Source organism: Bubalus kerabau, chromosome 6 (assembly GCF_029407905.1).
Source record: "Bubalus kerabau isolate K-KA32 ecotype Philippines breed swamp buffalo chromosome 6, PCC_UOA_SB_1v2, whole genome shotgun sequence".
Taxonomy (NCBI): Eukaryota; Metazoa; Chordata; class Mammalia; order Artiodactyla; family Bovidae; genus Bubalus; species Bubalus kerabau.
In genome coordinates this window covers 105,824,110-105,844,086 of record NC_073629.1, presented here as the reverse complement: position 1 = coordinate 105,844,086, position 19,977 = coordinate 105,824,110, and the positions used below count along the sequence as shown (strand labels likewise).

At 45.4% G+C, this 19,977-nt stretch overlaps 1 protein-coding gene across 2 annotated transcripts in view; it reads left to right on the top strand.

Moving 5' to 3' along the window:
* The first annotated feature begins 475 nt into the window (after positions 1 to 475).
* Positions 476 to 19,977, top strand: part of CTPS1 (CTP synthase 1) — a 34,721-nt gene continuing 15,219 nt past the window's right edge. The window contains exons 1-8 of one of the 2 annotated variants that reach the window (XM_055586223.1): positions 508 to 608; positions 3,477 to 3,519; positions 4,347 to 4,525; positions 6,066 to 6,236; positions 8,507 to 8,607; positions 9,396 to 9,512; positions 12,457 to 12,540; positions 13,017 to 13,097. In XM_055586223.1, coding sequence (XP_055442198.1) covers positions 4,360 to 4,525; positions 6,066 to 6,236; positions 8,507 to 8,607; positions 9,396 to 9,512; positions 12,457 to 12,540; positions 13,017 to 13,097 — 720 coding nt within the window. In that variant the 5' untranslated portion in view covers positions 508 to 608; positions 3,477 to 3,519; positions 4,347 to 4,359. Of the gene's footprint in view, positions 609 to 3,476; positions 3,520 to 4,346; positions 4,526 to 6,065; positions 6,237 to 8,506; positions 8,608 to 9,395; positions 9,513 to 12,456; positions 12,541 to 13,016; positions 13,098 to 19,977 lie in introns of both variants that reach the window. The other variant, XM_055586222.1, reaches the window with a different exon arrangement.

Sequence of the window (19,977 nt, the reverse complement as noted above, 5' to 3'; positions counted from 1 at the left end):
TGGACTAGAGGTGGAGGGCGACACTGCAGGCATCCCATGGTTTAGAGGGTGCCGCAGGGGAGATGGGTTGGGGGGGGGCGGTCACACCATCTTGTCCACAAGGTTAGACGGTTCAGGGACACCATGAGATGATCTCGCCTCCTCTAGAAGGCTGTTGGAGAGTGGGGGCTGGAGCCAGGCGATGGGATTTGCCAAGTGTGAATCAAAATAAGGTCTTCTCCTCCTCCAGAGGGGAAGCCCGCACTACTAGCTGTGACAAAGGCAGCAAGGCAGAAACGCCACGACCTGGCCGGTCTCCCAACAGCTCGCGTCTGCCAGGCGTCAGCAGCGTTGGGAGCACGATCCCTGATCCGCCACTCTGGTGGGAAAGCGTGCCACCCCGCGCCTGCGCACTCGGGGTCCTGAGCCCCGCGTACCGAGGTCCCGCCCGAGGGAGGGCCCGCACCCCCGCCCCGCCCCCTGCCTCTGCGTGCGCACCGCCTAGAGCCCGCCTCCGTGAAAGACTGCCCGGCGCATGCGGCCGGGCTGGTGCACTGGCTGCCGGGGCTCAGTGTGAGCGTCGCTCTTTTAGCTTCTTAGCCGACGGCAGGATTTAAAGCCGGCCTCAGGTAGGCTGACTCCGGGGATCCCGCGGGAGCTGTTCTCCAGTGCAGCAATCGGCAGCGGGAGCCGAGCCCGGTGCGGGACAGCCCCACCGCCGGTGACAGACAAGGTCCCCACCAATCAGGGGCGAGGTGGCCCGCCGGCCTGCCCAATGGGCTGCGTGCCTAACGGGAGTGGGGCGGGTGGCCAGGCCGGCGAGGAGCCGGCTCCCGCGCGCCGGGCCGCGTGGCCGGGCGCAGCCGGGTAGAGCGGCCGCAGGGGGCGTGGGGTGGCGGGAAAGGCCGCGGGGACCCGGGCTGCGGGCCCCGGCAGCGCCCTCGTCCGTGCGGCTTGGCTCTCCTGATCAGGGTGCCGGGGTGGCTTGCGGGGCGGAGGGGGCCGTAAAGGCGCGGGAGCCCCCTTCTGCCCGGCCCGCCCCAAGCAAGCAGCCCGGCGGCCGCCGTTCCATTCAGACTGCCCGGGGCCTCTCCCCTCCGGCTTCAAGGCACGGCCTTAGCCTCGCTGGAGAGAGATCAAGGCCTGCCGCGGTGGGGGATGGGCTCGGCGGCCTGGCTGCGGCCCCCTCGGGCGTGCCCAGACTCCCGCAGGCGGAAGGGGCCTCGGAGCTTACAGAGCCAGACGGCCTCCCTTGCTGGAAGCTTCGGCCCCACAGCTGGCCTCCTCACCTCCTTACCTCCCCGGCCGCCCAGAATGAAGATGCTGCGTTTTAAAGAAGTTCACTACGTGTGCGTGGCGCACTTACGTCCACACTCATTATAATTTTGAATTCTCAGCAGTCCTGTGACACGGGCGATGCGGAGATTCTCAGCCCGGTTTAACAGATGTAAGGATTCGGGCTTCAGGCGGCTTCCGTGACTTGACAGGTCCCAGTACATGACCGGTGGAGCTGCAGCTGGATCTCAACATTTACCAACAACATCTTTGTTGCTGTTTCATCTTTGTTGAATTCCTCTGATGCATCTTGATATATGTTACTTCTGTGCTTGAAAATCTTCCCGTGTCTCCTCACCTTCCGACTGAAGCTCAGATTGAGCACTCAAAGTTGCCACATGGTTTAGGCCCTTGTCTAAATTTGCAATTTATTTCCCACCATCCCCAGACCCCCCTCACTCTCAGTCTCTTTTCTTGGCCCTGCGTCTGTGTTCTGTAGATAGCTGTCACCTTCCTGTCCACTCTGTTCCCTTGCCCTTCAAAGCCATTGTCAGGTCCACGTAGCAGGAGGTGTCTGGATCCTCTCTTCGCTACGTCCACCTTTTTGTGATGTCCATGGTACTTACTCTTGTCTTGCTATTGACAGCTTTCTGCTCTGTCTTCCCCATTTATACCTGTCACATATCATCCCTCTGCTACCTGCCATCACTAGATTACTCATTTATTTGTAAATGGTTCTGTCTCTCTAACTGGACTGCAAATTGAGCTGTGGGCCCAAATCTGAGTAATTTTTGTGGTCCCTAAAGTGTCTAGCACAGTAGCACTTAGCTATTGGGTAGGCCATCCATGGGAGTGACTATCCCGTCAGTATCTCCCATCAGCATCTCCTGCCTGGTCTCTGAGTACGTTGGGATATTTATTGTCAGGCACTGTTAAGGGCTACAGGAATCTCCCCTAAAGAGAGGTGTTATCCTCTGTGAGTAAAATCAAGGCCAATTAAATGCAAATGGATGAGATGAGTCTTCTATAGAAGTAATCCACTCTGTACCCACTCAGAATGGTTGAGGAATTTCTAGGAACATCCAAAATTTAATCAGTGAGACTAGACCATAGCCTGGCTGCTACTGCTGCTGCTAAGTCGCTTCAGTCGTGTCCGACTCTGTGCGACCCCATAGACGGCAGCCCACCAGGCCCCTCCGTCCCTGGGATTCTCCAGGCAAGAACACTGGAGTGGGGTGCCATTTCCTCCTCCAATGCATGAAAGTGAAAAGTGAAAGTGAAGTCGCTCAGTCGTGTCCGACTCTTAGCGACCCCATGGACTGCAGCCTACCAGGCTCCTCCGTCCATGGGATTTTCCAGGCAAGAGTACTGGAGTGGGGTGCCATACTCACACGTCAGTAAGGCACTGTTCAGGTGTGAAGTGAGAGCAGGGTGTCTCTCAAATACTAGGGACTTGGAGTCAAACATGTTTGGAGAAACTGCAGACTGTATATCCCTTTGGGAAATCACAGTACACATTGACTTATTAAAGGCTCCCATGGGTCTTGCATTAAAGAAACCAGTTGACTGCTTAACCAGCATTTCTTTGATTTATCTGTCCATAACGCCCTTTTTGGGAGTCCTGTGTACATTTTGACAAAACCAAGGAGCATGCTTTTGGGAATGCTGCAACAGAATAGAAAGAGCAGGACATGGTTGGGTGTCTTTCTTGCTGTCCAAGTAGGGAGGACATTCTAAGCATTCTCATCTCTTTGCCAAGTATGTTCATTCCTGCCTTGGGGAGGAACACAGCAGGGCAGGGGAATGTTTCAAGCAGAACTCCCCAGTTTCCTTGTTCCTTTCTTAGCTTATTTTTATTATAATTTGGCTTCACATGGAAGTGTTTCCAGAGGAGGAAAATGTCCTGGACCATGCCAAAACATTCTACTTGTGATTGTGTTTCTTGTTTTGATCACATTCGGGTTTACTGACCCAGTGACATTTCTGAGCCTCTGAAGCCGGAGCCAGTGGTAAATTCTCCCTGGTGAGCCTGTCGCTGTTTGTCTGCTCACCTCTCTCCTCTGCAGTTCTTGCATCTATCCACCCCTTTTTCTCTCACCAAGTCTGAATCTTCTGTTCCTTGCCACCCCTGCTCTTAAGATTTAATCTTCTCTTCCCTCTCTGAGTCTTCTGCCCAGTATGTGCTTCAGACTGGTTTATTATCTGATGTCCTTTTCCTCCAGTATGTACAGTCTCTCCTTATGACATACCTGGAAGAGATTGCTGGTAAGGAACAACTTGTTAAATTTCAGAAGAGAGTTACCTTTAATTAAAAGACCTTTAGTTTTAACTGCAACTCCTTTTAAATGTTGAAGTTCTTTTATTCTGTCTTCTGTAACCTAAACGAACTGTGTTTTCTTGGTGATACAGTATAGTTTAGCCAAAGACATTCATTACCTTTTTCATGGGGAATCAGAGTGCTCATCCAATATTGAAATAGTTTCCCTATGAAGGGAAAATAACAAAGCACCTGCCTGAAGCTCATCCCAGTGTCTGGTGGCAGTGTCAGCCAGCATTGGGAGCATTGGGTTCTGTCAGCAGAGCTGGGTTTTGTTTGTTTTTTTGTTTTTTAATAGGCTCTCAAGGTTGTTGGGCTTCCCAGGTGGCTTAGTGGTAAAGAATCTGCCTGCCAAGCAGGAGACATGGGTTCTATCCCTGGGGTCAGGAAGATCCCCTGGAGATGGAAATGGCAACCCACTCTAGTATCCACGCCTGGGAAATTCCATGGACGGGGGAGCCTGGCAGTCTACTGTCCATGGGATCGCAAAGAGTTGAACACGACTTAGCGACTAAACAACAAGGTTGTTAGCTGTCAAAGCTTTAAACCAAAGTGGCATTATTTAATTAGCAGTTGTTTTCCAATTCATATTTGACTAAAGCCATCCATTGATCCAAGAAACATTTGCTGGGATCCCACATAACGACATTCCAAAGTCACATGGCAGATAGGGAGACTGAGACTCCTAGAGGGTTCTTAGCTAGTCAGTGGCAGAGCTGGCATTTCAACCCACATCAGTTTGATTTCTTGAGGTATGTTTTTTTCTTCCTCTCAGGTCAACAAGTAAAATGAAGTACATTCTAGTTACTGGCGGTGTCATATCAGGAATTGGAAAAGGAATCATCGCCAGCAGCGTGGGCACGATACTTAAGTCATGTGGCTTACATGTGACCTCCATTAAAATTGACCCGTATATTAACATTGATGCTGGCACATTCTCTCCTTATGAGCATGGTAAGCAAAATGCATTTCTTTTTTAGAAATAATAATTATGTAATATGTGAAAGAAAATGTCAGCTCTTGGAAATTGTGTGTGTTTTGCTTTGCATGACCTCCATTGCCTGCCTCCCGAGAAGAGTCCTTGGCAGAGCAGAGTGATGGTTTTCTCACCCCGACATAAAGGAAGCAGAAATCTTAAGAGGCAATGGAGTTATTAGAGTTTTGTGGTTTCTGTGATAGAAATGATATTTTAGGTGGCCGAATGAAAGTTTGTCTCTTCTCTTGGAAAAGGATATCTGATGACATGGTAACTTTTCGAATATTTGAGAAGAGGGATTGTGTTTATTCTCTGTGGCTCCAATCTTTAGGAATAGGATGGGTGGATAGAAGTTGCAAGAACATGGATTTTGGCCCAATATACGATCTTACTAATAGCAAATGCTCTCTAAGAGTGGGGTGACAACTTCAAGAATTTGTGTGTTCCCTTTGGTTGAAATGTTCAGAGACCAAAGGACCATTTTGTAGGGATTCAGGCCACAGATAGATGTTGAAGTTGGATGATCTCTATGCTTGAGATTCTGTTTTGCTTACAGAGTTTGGATAAGAACAAACATCTTTTGAAGTGAGTGAAAAGTCAAAACCATTAAGATAGGGTAGGAATACAGCACTTTACTTCTTTGCTATTGCTGATTACCTACTGTGTGGTAACTGTCTGAATTATGTAAGAGAGTAATTACTTGAAATTGGGGTTAGATGTGCTGTTAAGACATGTTAAGGAAAAAAACTTCTTCAGTTTTTAAATTGTTTTCATACTCCTACTTTCCAATAAGAGGTAAAAATCTATGAATGTCATCAGAGCAAAATCTTTGTGTCAGGAAAAGATGGAAAAATTGAAGCAATATTTCAGAATTCTTGAGAGCAGAGGATGAGGGAAAAGTAAGGCCAGTTTTTACTTTCCTATTTTTGAGCTCGTTTCCCATTGTGATGGTTGGAAGGCCCCATTTAGGGCAAAAATTGTAATGGCATGTCAAGGCATGCATGTTAAACAAAAGAATAGGAGGAAACTTGAGCAGTTTTGCACTTCTGTTTTGGATTAAAACATGGCCCAGAAGTCAGTTTTTATAATCAGCATGACTAGACTGTGTTTAACTTTTTGGATCAAATCCTACTTTTATCACATTTAAACCTTTCTCTGCTCAAGTAGGAGACTTTGTTGAAAGTTCTTTTTCTTTGGGTGATGGATGCCATACCATATAAAGTCCCCTGTGTCTTGCATGGCCGTAGCTTCCTTCTGTTCATTCCATGCTGTTTCACAGCAGACTCTTCTGATTCAGACTGGGTTTGGAGGTAGACGGGAAGTATGGAGTTAACCTTTTGCAGAATGGTGGGTGATTTTTCTTTCATGTTATATTTACTTTTCTAAAATAAATTTCCCTGCTTCCTGTCAAGTTAATGCAAACATCGGTCTGTTCAGGTGTTTATATTTGGGGACTCAGTGTGTGCCATGGTGTAGGTATCTTTCACGCGTCCTAATGGTTTTCACTGTTCACTGCAGGTGAGGTTTTTGTGCTGGATGATGGTGGGGAAGTAGACCTTGACCTGGGTAACTATGAACGTTTCCTTGATATCCGCCTTACCAAGGACAATAATCTGACCACTGGCAAGATCTATCAGTACGTCATTAACAAGGAACGCAAAGGAGATTATTTGGGGAAAACCGTCCAAGGTAATATAGGATTTGCCTTCAATGTTTAAAAATCTTAACCAGTTTAATTTCTTTTGTGTATAAAAATGTACCTTTTATGCAATTTCAGCATGAAAGCATCAAGTATTGTGATTGGAATATATCTTCAGTTGAAAATTCAAGTGATTTTTTGAGTGGGCTCCCGCCTGTCTATGAATGACATTGACGCTGACAGTCCAGCTGCGTGATTTGAGTGAGAGAGCTGTTGTTTTTGCATGGTGATGAGTGTGAAGTGATGAAGGCAACTAGATGAGGGCAGTAAGCCAGACAGTGTGTGTTGTGCATCTGGAATGTTCTGTGTATAGACAGTGAGAAGGAGAAGGACTCCCATCATGTCCATTGGCCTTTGGGCTGGTCATGGGCTGGAGGGAGTTTGAGAAGCGGGTCTCTGGTCTGCCTGAGCGTTCTCCAGTGCAGCATCACTTGTGCCTTTGCACACTGATCGTTTGAGACTCATGCTACTTTTTAAAAGGTGTGGTTGGAAAACCACTGGTCTGCTATAATGGCATAAATCCAAATTTGGGGGGTTGTTGAAGAGTGACTCTCACCTGAGTCATGAGAGTAAATCTGCTTTTGACTTTGGACTTTACTGGACTGAGAACGAAGGGTTGTGATCACAGCTGGCTCTGCCCTGGGGCCACCCTGGCCGGATTCTGGGCTGGGGGGTCATGTGTAGGGCTTAGCTCTGCCACTTACCAGCTTTGTGAGCCCTGGCAGATCACTTCCGCTCTTTGAAGTCTTAACTTCCTTTTCTGTGAAATGAGGTTAATAACAGTGCCTACCTATTTAGGTTGTTGGCAGAATTAAAGGAGCTGAGTCAGTGGAGTATGTCTCCGAGTTCCCAACACACAGGACAGGGTTGATTAGGAGCTGCAGTGATCTTTATCATACAGTTTGCTGTTCTAGTTCCCTGATGTCTTCATGCATTTATTCACTCATCAGCGATTTCTTCAGTGCTCAATATGGTCACTTGCTCACTGGTGCTGGGAGTAAATGGTGAACAAGACCAGGGAGGCCACTGTCCTCATGGAGTTACACAGGGTTACATGGGAGAGGAAAAAACAAACAGATGAAGTGACATGCCTGGTAGGAGCTAAGAGGGAACTAAATAGAGTGAGGAGAGAGTGGTGGGGAAAGGGATCAGGACCGGTGGTCAGGAAAAGCCTCCAAGGAGGGGGCTGGTGAGCTGAGAAGCTAGCCCTGGGAAGGGAAGGAGGGGGCTCAGCGCAGACAGAGACCCCTGGTGGCAGTGGGCCTGGTTAGGTACCGGGAGGGAGACTTTCTGCACTGAGACCAAGGAACAGGGGAGAGGTGGGTTGCACCCAGGTTCCATGGGGCCTCCCGAAGAGCCATGACATGGAGGTCACCTTTTATGCAGAGTCTGGAAGGCCGTTCAAGAGTGTAAGCCTGGGAGAAATGAACTCTGACTTGTATTTTTAAAAGATCACTTTGGCTGCTGTGAGTGAACTACATCATATCCTGTGCTGGAGGCACTGCGGGTTATATACATAGTGGGTTAAACAGTAATCTCTGCTCTGTTGGAACTGGCCTTCTGAGCCCCAGGACTGTGATTTAGAAAGTGCCGAGCTGTGACATGTGAGGGCGAACACTGTCTGTGAGGGCTCTGCCAACCAGCTCCCCAGGGCACTCTGGTGACATTTCCACGATCTTAGGAAGGAGAAACTCTTACCTCCAGTTCACAGATAGGGCGATTGGACTTAGGAATAGTTAGGCATGTTGCCCAAAGAGCCACACCTAATGAGTGGAGGACCTGAGATTTGAATCCAGACGTTCTGGCCCCAGATGCTGTGTCCCAACCACCCTGCTGCGCTGTCCCCCCTCTGCAGCAGGTTGTCTACCCTTCAGTAAGCTGGAAACCAGATGGATCTGGGTCCTGGGGCTCTCTTGTCCTTGGAAAAGGGTGTGTGTGATGTGCTTCCCCAGCTATAAGCGGTCGGGGTGGCAGCCGCGCAGTGGTTGTGGAACCAGGGTAGGTTCTGCACTGGGGCCACTGCTCCCAGGTGGCTCAGGTTGCCCCTTGAGGTCCTGCTCTCCTGCAGGGCTTCCAGTCACAACTGGGAAATCTGGAAGGGAGGCCAGGGGAGTGTGATTTGTTAAGGGCATTCAAGAGGGGTCTCACTGATACTGTTATACCCCTCTGCTGCTCTGTGGTTTGTTGTCACAAAAAGTATGTTTGCCTCAGTTAATGCCAGTGGGATGTGCAAGTCACGCAGGTCTTTTCTCTTCCTCAGTGGTCCCGCACATCACAGATGCGATCCAGGAGTGGGTAATGAGACAGGCCTTAATACCTGTGGACGAAGATGGTCTGGAACCTCAAGTGTGTGTTATCGAGGTTTGTTGAGTCTCCGTGGCACTCCGTGGTACCCGTGCATGTGACTGGGTGTACATTTTCTCCTCTTTAGTCAGCCACCAGCTACTGATAAGCCAATTGCCAGTGAAGCCCTTGACCCTCCCAAGGGCAGCGTGGCAGGTGAGGGCACCGTCACGGTCATGTGGAGTGGCCCCACCATCAAAAGCGATACTTCATTCACGCCTTCTTCTTTCCCAGCATTTATACACTTGCTTAGTATGGCTTGTACCAGTAAGAGTGGTATGACACATTTTCCTTTGTCTCTTGAGAAAATCAGGTGATCCGACCTTCTGTTTCCAACGGCAGGAATGTTCCTTCCTGAGCCTCTTTTGGTTTCACTTTCTGTGCTCCTGCTTTGCTGGTCCCAGCTGTTAGATCTCAGTGTTCCTGTGAAAACAGGAGACTCCAGCAGTTTGTTTATAACTGGTTTTTATTATAATACAGAAGTTATTTATGGCTAAGTAGTCAGATCTCAGGTTCTTTGCTTTGTGACTCTTCAGACAAATAAAATTCCTTAGGGCATCGTTTACCTGACCTTTTCCTTGAAATGATGTGGAAAGGTCCGTAATAACCTTGGGGAATGGCGAGCCTATCAGAAAGGGATCTTTTAGTAGAGAGAAACGTCTGCTTCTTGTCAACTGATGTTTGTTGGATCCAGGGCATCTCTGTTATGTTGTTAGTGATAACTGAGATGACACAGTGCAATTGTTAGGAAATTAAACCACAAGAAGATGTGGTGTTTCACCTCTAAATTAACTTTGTCATTCTAGCTCGGTGGGACAGTAGGAGATATAGAAAGCATGCCCTTTATTGAGGCCTTCCGTCAATTCCAGTTCAAGGTCAAAAGAGAGAACTTCTGTAATATTCACGTCAGCCTCGTGCCGCAGGTAAGGCATTTAGGGCTTCACTTTGGGGGACGGAGGAGAGGGAGAAAAGGGTGGTTTTCACTCCTTACCTGTTTCAAATATTTGAGGTGCAGGAAACAGGGAATATACACACTTCTTTGTGAACTTTAAATTATTATAATCATATTTTTGCAAAGGTCAAATGGAAAACATTTGAAAAATTGATCAGGGTAATTTGCAGTTGAAGACAGTAGGTTGCACAGGTCCATTTGTCTCTAGTACATGGTGAAACTATACGGCAACTGGAGTAAAGGGAATTCCTTTTTAAGACAAAAATTCACAAAGATGAATCCTCTGAGTGGAGTCAGTAGTAACAAGAAATTAGGAAGACAGAAAGCAGATGGCCTTGTAGAAACGAGCCGAGCAGACCTGGGAGAGCTGGATCCTAAGCTGGCAGCGGGGAAAGCAGAAAGCAAGCCTGCTCGCTCTGCAGAACCGTGAAGACTCGGGAATGGGCAGCCCTGGGCACCTCGGGGTGACGTGGGGCTCGTTATAATTGCTACTTCGGAAGCACTTAGACTCTGGCATTCGCTGTCTAATGTGCACAGTTGGGCATCAGTCCTCTCTTGCCCTGGCAGAGGACTAGGCTTTTTCTGGATGAGGAGACACTAGGGACAGTGTGATTTTGTGTTGTGGAGACACCCTGCCTTCTTCTGCTGCTGGGTTTGCAGATCATCACAGCCAGGCTTCCCTTGTGGCTGAGCGTGTAAAGAATCCGCCCGCAATGCGGGAGACCTGGGTTTGATCCCTGGGTTGGGAAGATCCCCTGGAGAAGGGAAAGGCTACCCACTCCAGTATTCTGGCCTGGAGAATTCCATGGACTGTATAGTCCATGGGGTCGCAAAGAGTCTGACTCGACTGAGTGATTTCACTTTCACACTTTCATAGTCAGGCAGGGACTGTCTATAAGAGATTATAGGATTCTTGGGGTATGTGACTAACCCAGGAGAAAACACACTGCCTTCAGAGGCTCCCGGTGAAAACAGACCAGTCAGATCCCCACAGCTACAGCCCTGGTGGACAAGCCCACCTCCTCACAGAGCTTTCGGTTAGCTTTTATAGTGAGCTGGCAGCCATGGTCACAAGGCATTTTGAGAAAGCATCAAGCATGCAAGAGACCAAAACAACAGAAGAAAATTAACTTAGAGGAAATTGAGGCTCTGCAGGGGTAGGAAAAGGAAACTTCAGAAGAAGAAAAAACAACATCTCATTAATATCCTCAGAATTAAGAGGAAATAAACTGCATCCATTAAATGGAGCCAGATACATTAAGAAGAGAACGTTCAAAGCACAGAAAAGAATTCTTGGAAATTAGAAATTAAATAGCAAGAATGAAAATTTAGGAGAGAGAAGGCTAAGGAAATACCCTATAAAGTAGAGCAGGAAGATCAGGAGAGAAAAGGCAAGGGACTTAGAGGTTGGTCTAGGCCTTTTGATCCAAATAATGAGGTTTTTAAAAAATAGGAGAAATGGAGAGGCATGTGTAATGTGAACCAGGGGTCAGCAGACAGGCCGAATCAGCCCACCTTCTGTTTCTGAAAATAGAACAGCCGTGCCCATTTGCGTTAAAACATCAGAGTTGAATAGTTGTGACAGAGACTGTGTGGCCTACAAAACCTAAAATATTTATTGTCTGGCCTTTTATAGGAAAATTTTTCTGACTCCTGATCTAAAGAATTCAAGGAAATTTCCAGATAAGAGTTTCTAGATTGGAGGGCCTAGTTAATGCCCAGCCTATTAAACGAAAAATGACCCCCCACCAAGGCACATAGTTGTGAAATTTTGAAATAAGGGTGCAGAAATTCTAAAAATCTCTAAAGAGAAAAATCGAGAATCACTATGGCATTAGAGTTCTCAACAGCAGTCCTGAAAGCTAAAAGATAGTGAAGCCAAAAATTTTCAGGGAAAATGACTTCTAACTTAGAATTATATACCCAACAAATATATCTGTGAGAGGAGAATAATTTACTATGTAGAAAACTCAGCATATCCACAAAATAAAACCAAAAAACCAACCAACGAAGCCAAATCATTGGAAAAGTCATGGCACATGGATTCGTTTGCACAGTGTCTACGGAGATGGGGGCTGCAGACACAAGGCAGGTACATGTAATGGGGGCAGGGAAATGAAAAGAGTGGGTTCCTGATCCAAAAGGGAAATCAGTAGAAAATGCCTCAAAATGTCAAGAAATAGCAGTGTAAAGCATAGGAGGAGGCTCATTCAAGGGTGAAGGACCTCCTGTACGGCATAGGGAACTACATTCTATATCTCGTAATTATAATGGGAAAGAATCTGAAAAAGTATACATGTATGTATGTGTGTACACATACATATGTATATATATGTATATAGTTATGTATATATAAAAATATATCTGAGTCACTTTGCTGTACACTTGAAACTAACACAACACTGTAAATCAACTATTGTTGTTTTGGTCGCTAAGTCATGTCCAGCTCTTTGCAACCCCATGGGCTGTAGCTGGCCAGGCTCCTCTGTCCGTGGGATTTCCCAGGCAAGAATACTGGAGTGGGTAGCCATTCCCTTCTCCAGGGGATCTTCCCGACCCAGAGATCAAATCCACATTCCTGCATTGGCAGGTGGATTCTTTACTTCTGAGCCACCAGAAAAATCATGTATACTGCAATTTAAAGAAAAAAGTGGAAGAGCGGTTGTCTCTCGGGTTTGGAAAGGCGAAGGGATAGATAGAACTGGTACTACTGCTCTTTGGACAAACCTTAAATGACTCTTTTACTGTAAAACATGCATGTGTGTAACCTTGACAGTCTGAAAACTGGATGGGAGTTTAGGTAAATGGTCAAATTATCTATTTACGTATTAAAAGAGGTTGGTAGAAAAGTCATACTTGAAAGTCCCTTATCACAGAGTAACTAACTTTTTTTTTTTTTTCCTCCTGTAAAATAGCCAAGTTCAACAGGGGAACAGAAGACTAAACCCACCCAGAACAGTGTTCGGGAACTCAGAGGGCTTGGGCTTTCCCCAGATCTGGTAAGATTTCCTGGTTACCTGGTTTCAGTGTGATCTTGTCTGTCTAATTAAGATCTGGCCTTAAAGCGAAAACCTTTGTTTTCTTGGCCTGCGTGTAGGTAGCCAACGGTGGCCAAATAGAGTCAGTGCTTTGAACTGGGATGTGGTTTGCAGAGATTTCCCTACCTGGTGTGTGTGAAGTTGTGTCTTCTCCTGCTAGCCAGTCATTCATTCTCCTTTTCCTCGTGCCCAAGAGCAGTGGTTGAGGGAAACCCCAGTCGGCTCATTAATCTCTCTGTCAATTTGTCCTACCGCTCTTGCACATTTCTCCAACTTGGGATTTAGGAAGTTTTGAAAACAGGTAACATTTTTACAGTTTCTGTGCATTGTGCTAGGACTTGACATTTTCATCCAGCGTAACAATGTGGTGTCTACTTTAATTTCAGTCCGGAGAAAAACCCAACTTTGTAACCCCTTCTGTCCCTCCACATGTCTAGGTTGTGTGCAGGTGCTCAAATCCTCTTGACACGTCAGTGAAAGAGAAAATATCGATGTTCTGCCATGTGGAACCTGAACAAGTAAGTAGAAATTTCATCTTCTCATAAACCGTTTTTTGCTTCTAATTATCCTAGTCTCTTAACCAGTTTCATGAGGCTTATTGCTATTCCATAATTTGAGACAGGAGACTGTTCCCTAGAAGAACTGACACCCACGGGCCCTGTGATTTTCTATCACCTTATCCTTGTGGTTCCCCAAACATCCTTTACCTGTCCTGTCTGTCCCAACTCCTCCTACGGTTCGCTCCAGCCATGCCCAGCGGGTGTTCCCCTCCCCGGAAACAGGCCTGACAATCTCCTATTCCTCCTCATCCTTCGGAGCCCAACTAGGACACGGTATTGTCTGAGAAGTTTTACCTTCCAAACCTCCTTCAGACTCTGGGTGACCTGTGTGTCTCACAGGTCCTGCTGGTGAGCCTCTCATTGCCCCTTATTGTGTTTGTGTGTCTGTGTTCCCGTGTGTGTGTGTGTGTGTGTGTGTTCGTCTCCCCTCACAGACTGAGCTTCTTGAGGGCAAGGATCACTTTATTCAACTTTATATTCCTGGAGCCTGCTGTCTAAGTGTTGGAGGCTCGAGACATATTTAAATCTTTTTTTGTTACTTGTGCTAATGGCAGTTACCTATGGTACAGGAAATTCAACATTTTGGAAGCTGATATATCTCAAGTGCATGGTATGGAAATTCCAGGGGTGGTGAGTTGGGATTGTGACTCTGGTCAGGTTTGGCTGACTTTAGAGCAGAAGGAAGTTGAGGTCAAGGAACTTACGGTCGGGTTATGGATGGTTTGTTCTATTACTAGGTTGTTTGAGAATCAGAGGAGCCCAGCTGGCCTAGAGAGGAATGAGTGAAGCAGCAGGGTTAAAATAAGAGAAATCCATTTACAAGACTTCTAGGAGTATGGAAAGTGAATATGAAAAAATGAAAGTCACTGTGCTGGCATTAGAGCCAATGAAGCAAGGAAGGCCTTTGTCCATTAGAGGCAGCGATCCTCTCCAGCTCCACGACAGCTTGTGCTTCACGGTGTGGGAGCAGCCGGAGGCTGGAGATCATTGTTCCTGGGGTGATGCCTGAGCCAGGAGCTCCATCCGAGGGATTCTGTTTCATACTAAGTGCGTGGAACGTCAGAATACTTTCATTGGTATAAACAGCCTTTTTTCATGCACTTCAGTTATTTTCTATATTTCTGTCCCTGCAAGCCAAGGTAATTCAATTCTATAATAGACTAGGTTATTATTAAAATTGAAAGTGTTAGTCATTCAGTCATGTACGACTCTATGCAACCCCATGGACTGTAGCCCCCCAGGTTCCTCTGTCCATGGGATTCTCCAGGCAAGGATACTGAAGTGGGTAAGCCATTCCCTTCTCCAGGAGATCTTCCTGGCCTAGGGATTGAACCTGGCTGTCCTGCATTGCAGGCAGTTTCTTTACCATCTGAACTGTGGCATTTTATCAAAAATGTAAAGGAAAGTTCCTTATATAGGGGACTTTAAAAAAATTCACAACTGTTGAGAAGCAGAAGTGTACATATGAAGCAAATTCCGTCATACAGCTCATGCTGGGAGCCGGGGTTGCATGTAATTTAAAAATACAGATTTTTTCCCCCCCTCCTTTCTCTTCATCTTAGAACTTTGCTGAAATTAGTCACTATTAAAAATGTGACAGGTGTTTCTGTATTTAAATTAGACCTTCACATTTTTTGCCTGTCTTTTAATTTTGTTACTGAGTCTTAGGAGTTTTTTATATATTTTGAGTGCAGGTCTTTTATCAGATACATCATTTGCATATTTTTTTTCTCAGCTTGCGGTTTGTCTTTTCATGTTGTTTTTCCTTTTTTAATCGAAGTACAATTGATTTACAGTGTCATGTTAGTTTCAGGTATATGTCTTTTAATTTGCTTAATGGTGTCTTTGGGAGCATAAAAGCTTTTATATTTTTGATGAACTCCCAGTTTATCAGTTATTTTCTTTATAGATTGTGCTTTTGGTGTCTTATCTAAGAACTCTGCTTAATCAAGGTCATGAAGATGTTCTGTGTTTTCTAAAAGTTGTATAATTTTAGGTCGTAACATGTACATAGGTCTAGGATTTGATGTAAGTTAATTTTTATGAATAGTAACTTCAGTAAAATTTGGAACTCATCTTTTTTGCATGGAGCTGTCAAGCTGTTCCAGCTCCGTTTGTTGAAAGATCAGTAATCTAGTTTTCTTTGTGAAGGTGGTTTATAGACTTTTTATCTTTGTGAATTGTGTTTTAGATTTATTTATCAGATCAGATCAGTCGCTCAGTCGTGTCCGACTCTTTGCGACCGCATGAATCACAGCATGCCAGGCCTCCCTGTCCATCACCAACTCCCGGAGTTTACCCAAACTCACGTCCATCGAGTCAGTGATGCCATCCAGCCATCTCATCCTCTGTCGTCCCTTCTCCTCCTGCCCCCAATCCCTCCCAGCATCAGAGTCTTTTCCAATGAGTCAACTCTTCACATGAGGTGGCCAAAGTACTGGAGTTTCAGCTTGAGCATCATTCCTTCCAAAGAATTCCCAGGGCTGATCTCCTTCAGAATGGACTGGTTGGATCTCCTTGCAGTCCAAGGGACTCTCAAGAGTCTTCTCCAACACCACAGTTCAAAAGCATCAATTCTTCGGTGCTCAGCCCTCTTCACAGTCCAACTCTCACATCCATACATGACCACAAGAAAAACCATAGCCTTGACTAGACGAACCTTTGTTGGCAAAGTAATGTCTCTGCTTTTGAATATGCTATCTAGGTTGGTCATAACTTTCCTTCCAAGGAGTAAGCGTTTTTTAATTTCATGGCTGCAGTCACCATCTGTAGTGATTTTGGAGCCCAGAGAAAGAAAGTCTGACACTGTTTCCACTGTTTCCCCATCTATTTCCCATGAAGTGGTGGGACCGGATGCCATGATCTTCGTTTTCTGAATGCTGAGCTTTAAGCCACCTTTTTCACTCTCCACTTTCACTTTCATCAAGAGGCTTTTGAGTTCCTCTTCACTTTCTGCCATAAGGGTGGTGTCATCTGCATATCTGAGGTTATTGATATTTCTCCCGGCAATCTTGATTCCAGCTTGTGTTTCTTCCAGTCCAGTGTTTCTCATGATGTACTCTGCATATAAGTTAAATAAACAGGGTGACAATATACAGCCTTGACGTACTCCTTTTCCTATTTGGAACCAGTCTGTTGTTCCATGTCCAGTTCTAACTGTTGCTTCCTGACCTGCATACAGATTTCTCAAGAGGCAGATCAGATGGTCTGGTATTCCCATCTCTTGAAGAATTTTCCACAGTTTATTGTGATCCACATAGTCAAAGGCTTTGGCATAGTCAATAAAGCAGAAATAGATGTTTTTCTGGAACTCTGTTGCTTTTTCGATGATCCAGCGGATGTTGGCAATTTGATCTCTGGTTCCTCTGCCTTTTCTAAAACCAGCTTGAACATCAGGAAGTTCACGGTTCACGTATTGCTGAAGCCTGGCTTGGAGAATTTTGAGCATTACTTTACTAGCGTGTGAGATGAGTGCAATTGTGCGGTAGTTTGAGCATTCTTTGGCATTGCCTTTCTTTGGGATTGGAATGAAAACTGACCTTTTCCAGTCCTGTGGCCACTGCTGAGTTTTCCAAATTTGCTGGCATATTGAGTGCAGCACTTTGACAGCATCATCTTTCAGGATTTGAAATAGTTCAACTGGAATTCCATCACCTCCACTAGCTTTGTTCATAGTGATGCTTTCTAAGGCCCACTTGACTTCACATTCCAGGATGTCTGGCTCTAGGTCAGTGATCACACCATTGTGATTATCTGGGTCATGAAGATCTTTTTTGTACAGTTCTTCAGTGTATTCTTGCCATCTCTTCTTAATGTCTTCTGCTTCTGTTAGGTCCATACCATTTCTGTCCTTTTTCGAGCTCATCTTTGCATGAAATGTTCCTTTGGTATCTCTAATTTTCTTGAAGAGATCCCTAGTCTTTCCCATTCTGTTGTTTTCCTCTATTTCTTTGCATTGATCGCTGAAGAAGGCTTTCTTATCTCTTCTTGCTATTCTTTGGAACTCTGCATTCAGATGTTTATATCTTTCCTTTTCTCCTTTGCTTTTCTCTTCTCTTCTTTTCACAGCTATTTGTAAGACCTCCCCAGACAGCCATTTTGCTTTTTTGCATTTCTTTTCTATAGGAATGGTCTTGATCCCTGTCTCCTGTACAATGTCACGAACCTCATTCCATAGTTCATCAGGCACTCTATCTATCAGATCTAGGCCCTTAAATCTATTTCTCACTTCCACTGTATAATCATAAGGAATTTGATTTAGGTCATACTTGAATGATCTAGTGGTTTCCCCTACTTTCTTCAATTTAAGTCTGAATTTGGCCATAAGGAGTTCATGGTCTGAGCCACAGTCAGCTCCTGATCTTGTTTTTGCTGACTGTATGGAGCTTCTCCATCTTTGGCTGCAAAGAATATAATCAATCTGATTTCGGTGTTGACTATCTGGTGATGTCCATGTATAGAGTCTTCTCTTGTGTTGTTGGAAGAGGGTGTTTGTTATGACCAGTGCATTTTCTTGGCAAAACTCTATTAGTCTTTGCCCTGCTTCATTCCATATTCCAAGGCCAAATTTGCCTGTTACTCCAGGTGTTTCTAGACTTCCTATTTTTGTATTCCAGTCCCCTATAATGAAAAGGACATCTTTTTTGGGCATTAGTTCTAAAAGGTCTTGTAGGTCTTCATAGAACCGTTCAAATTCAGCTTCTTCAGTGTTACTGGTTGGGGCATGGACTTGGATTACTGTGATATTGAATGGTTTGCCTTGGAAACGAACAGAGATCATTCTGTCATTTTTGAGATTGCATCCAAGTACTGCATTTTAGACTCTTTTGTTGACCATGATGGCCACTCCATTTCTTCTGAGGGATTCCTGCCCGCAGTAGTAGATATAATGGTCATCTGAGTTAAATTCACCCATTCCAGTCCATTTCAGTTCGCTGATTCCTAGAATGTCGACATTCACTCTTGCCATCTCTTGTTTGACTGCTTCCAATTTGCCTTGATTCATGGACCTGACATTCGAGGTTCCTATGCAATATTGCTCTTTACAGCATCGGACCTTGCTTCTATCACCAGTCACATCCACAGCTGGGTATTGTTTTTGCTTTGGCTCCATCCCTTCATTCTTTCTGGAGTTATTTCTCCACTGATCTCCAGTAGCATATTGGGCACCTACTGACCTGGGGAGTTTCTCTTTCAGTATCCTATCATTTTGTCTTTTCATACTGTTCATGGGGTTCTCAACGCAAGAATACTGAAGTGGTTTGCCATTCCCTTCCCCAGTGGACCACATTCTGTCAGATCTCTCCACCATGACCCACCCATCTTGGGTTGCCCCACGGGCATGGCTTAGTTTCATTGAGTTAGACAAGGCTGTGGTCCTAGTGTGATTAGATTGACTAGTTTTCTGTGAGTATGGTTTCAGTGTGTTTGCCCTCTGATGCCCTCTTGCAACACCTACTGTCTTACTTGGGTTTCTCTTACCTTGGACGTGGGGTATCTCTTCACAGCTGCTCCAGCAAATCGCAGCCATTGCTCCTTACCTTGGACGAGGGGTATCTCCTCACCGCCGCCCTTCCTGACCTTCAGTGTGGGATAGCTCCTCTAGGCCCTCCTGCGCCCTCGCAGCCACGGCTCCTTGGACGTGGGGTTGGTCCTCCCGGCCACTGCCCCTGGCCTCGGGTGTGGGTTGCTCCTCCCAGCCGCCGCTCCTGGCCTCGGGCATGGGGGCATGGGGTAGCTCCTCATTTATTTATAGGTATTCATAATTTTTATTAGTATGTGAATGACATATTGTTGGGGGGCTTCCCTGGTGGCTCAGTGGTAAAAAATCCACCTGCATTGTGGGAGACGTGGGTTTGATTCCTCAGTCGGGAAGATCCCTTGGAGAAGGGAATGGCTACCCACTCCAGTATTCTTGCTTGGAGAATTCCATGGACAGAGGAGCCTGGCAGGCTGCAGCCCATGGGATCACAGAGCCTGACACGACTAAGTGGCTAACACACATACACACATAGGAAACCCTGTTGACTTTTGCCCATTGATGTCAAGCTTAGGAAGGTTACTAAACTTATTAGTTCTGATTGCCTGTAAATTCGCTTGGGTTTTATGAATAAGCAATATTATATGCAATTAGTGGCAATAGTTTCTTATTTTCCAATTCATATACATTTTTTCTTATCTAATTGTAATGTCTCTATATCTCTAATATATTGAATAGAAATAATGATAGTGGCCAGGTTGGCCTGTTTCAGACTTTACATATTAAGTGACATTAAATATCAAGCCAAATGGTATTTGCTGTGGGTTTTTTATATTTTTACATTTTCCTCAATTTACTAAGAATTTTTATTATGAATTTGTATTAAATTTGGATCCACCAAGGTGATTCCCCCCCCCCCCCCCTTTTAATCTATTCCTGTAGTGAATTCTACTGTTAAATTTAAGTGGTGTGCAGTGCTGCATGGGCCTTTGAATTTTTAAAAGCTTACTTGGGAGTGATTCCAATGAAAGCCAATTTTTAAAACCATTGATCTTGGGACATTTGCTACTTGGACATGATTTTTTAAAAAACTAATTTGTGGTTTTGTTTATGAATTCTTCAGGACTTTTGCACCCATGTTCATAGGAGATTAGCCACTATCTGTTCTTCTTAATTTATATTTTTTAGAAAGTTGACCTTTTCTGTGTTTTTCAAATTTAGAACAGTTATGTTCCCAAGGTCATAATACCTGCTGCTGCTGCTGCTAAGTCGCTTCAGTCGTGTCCGACTCTGTGTGACCCCATAGACGGCAGCCCACTAGGCTCCTCTGTCCCTGGGATTCTCCAGGCAAGAATACTG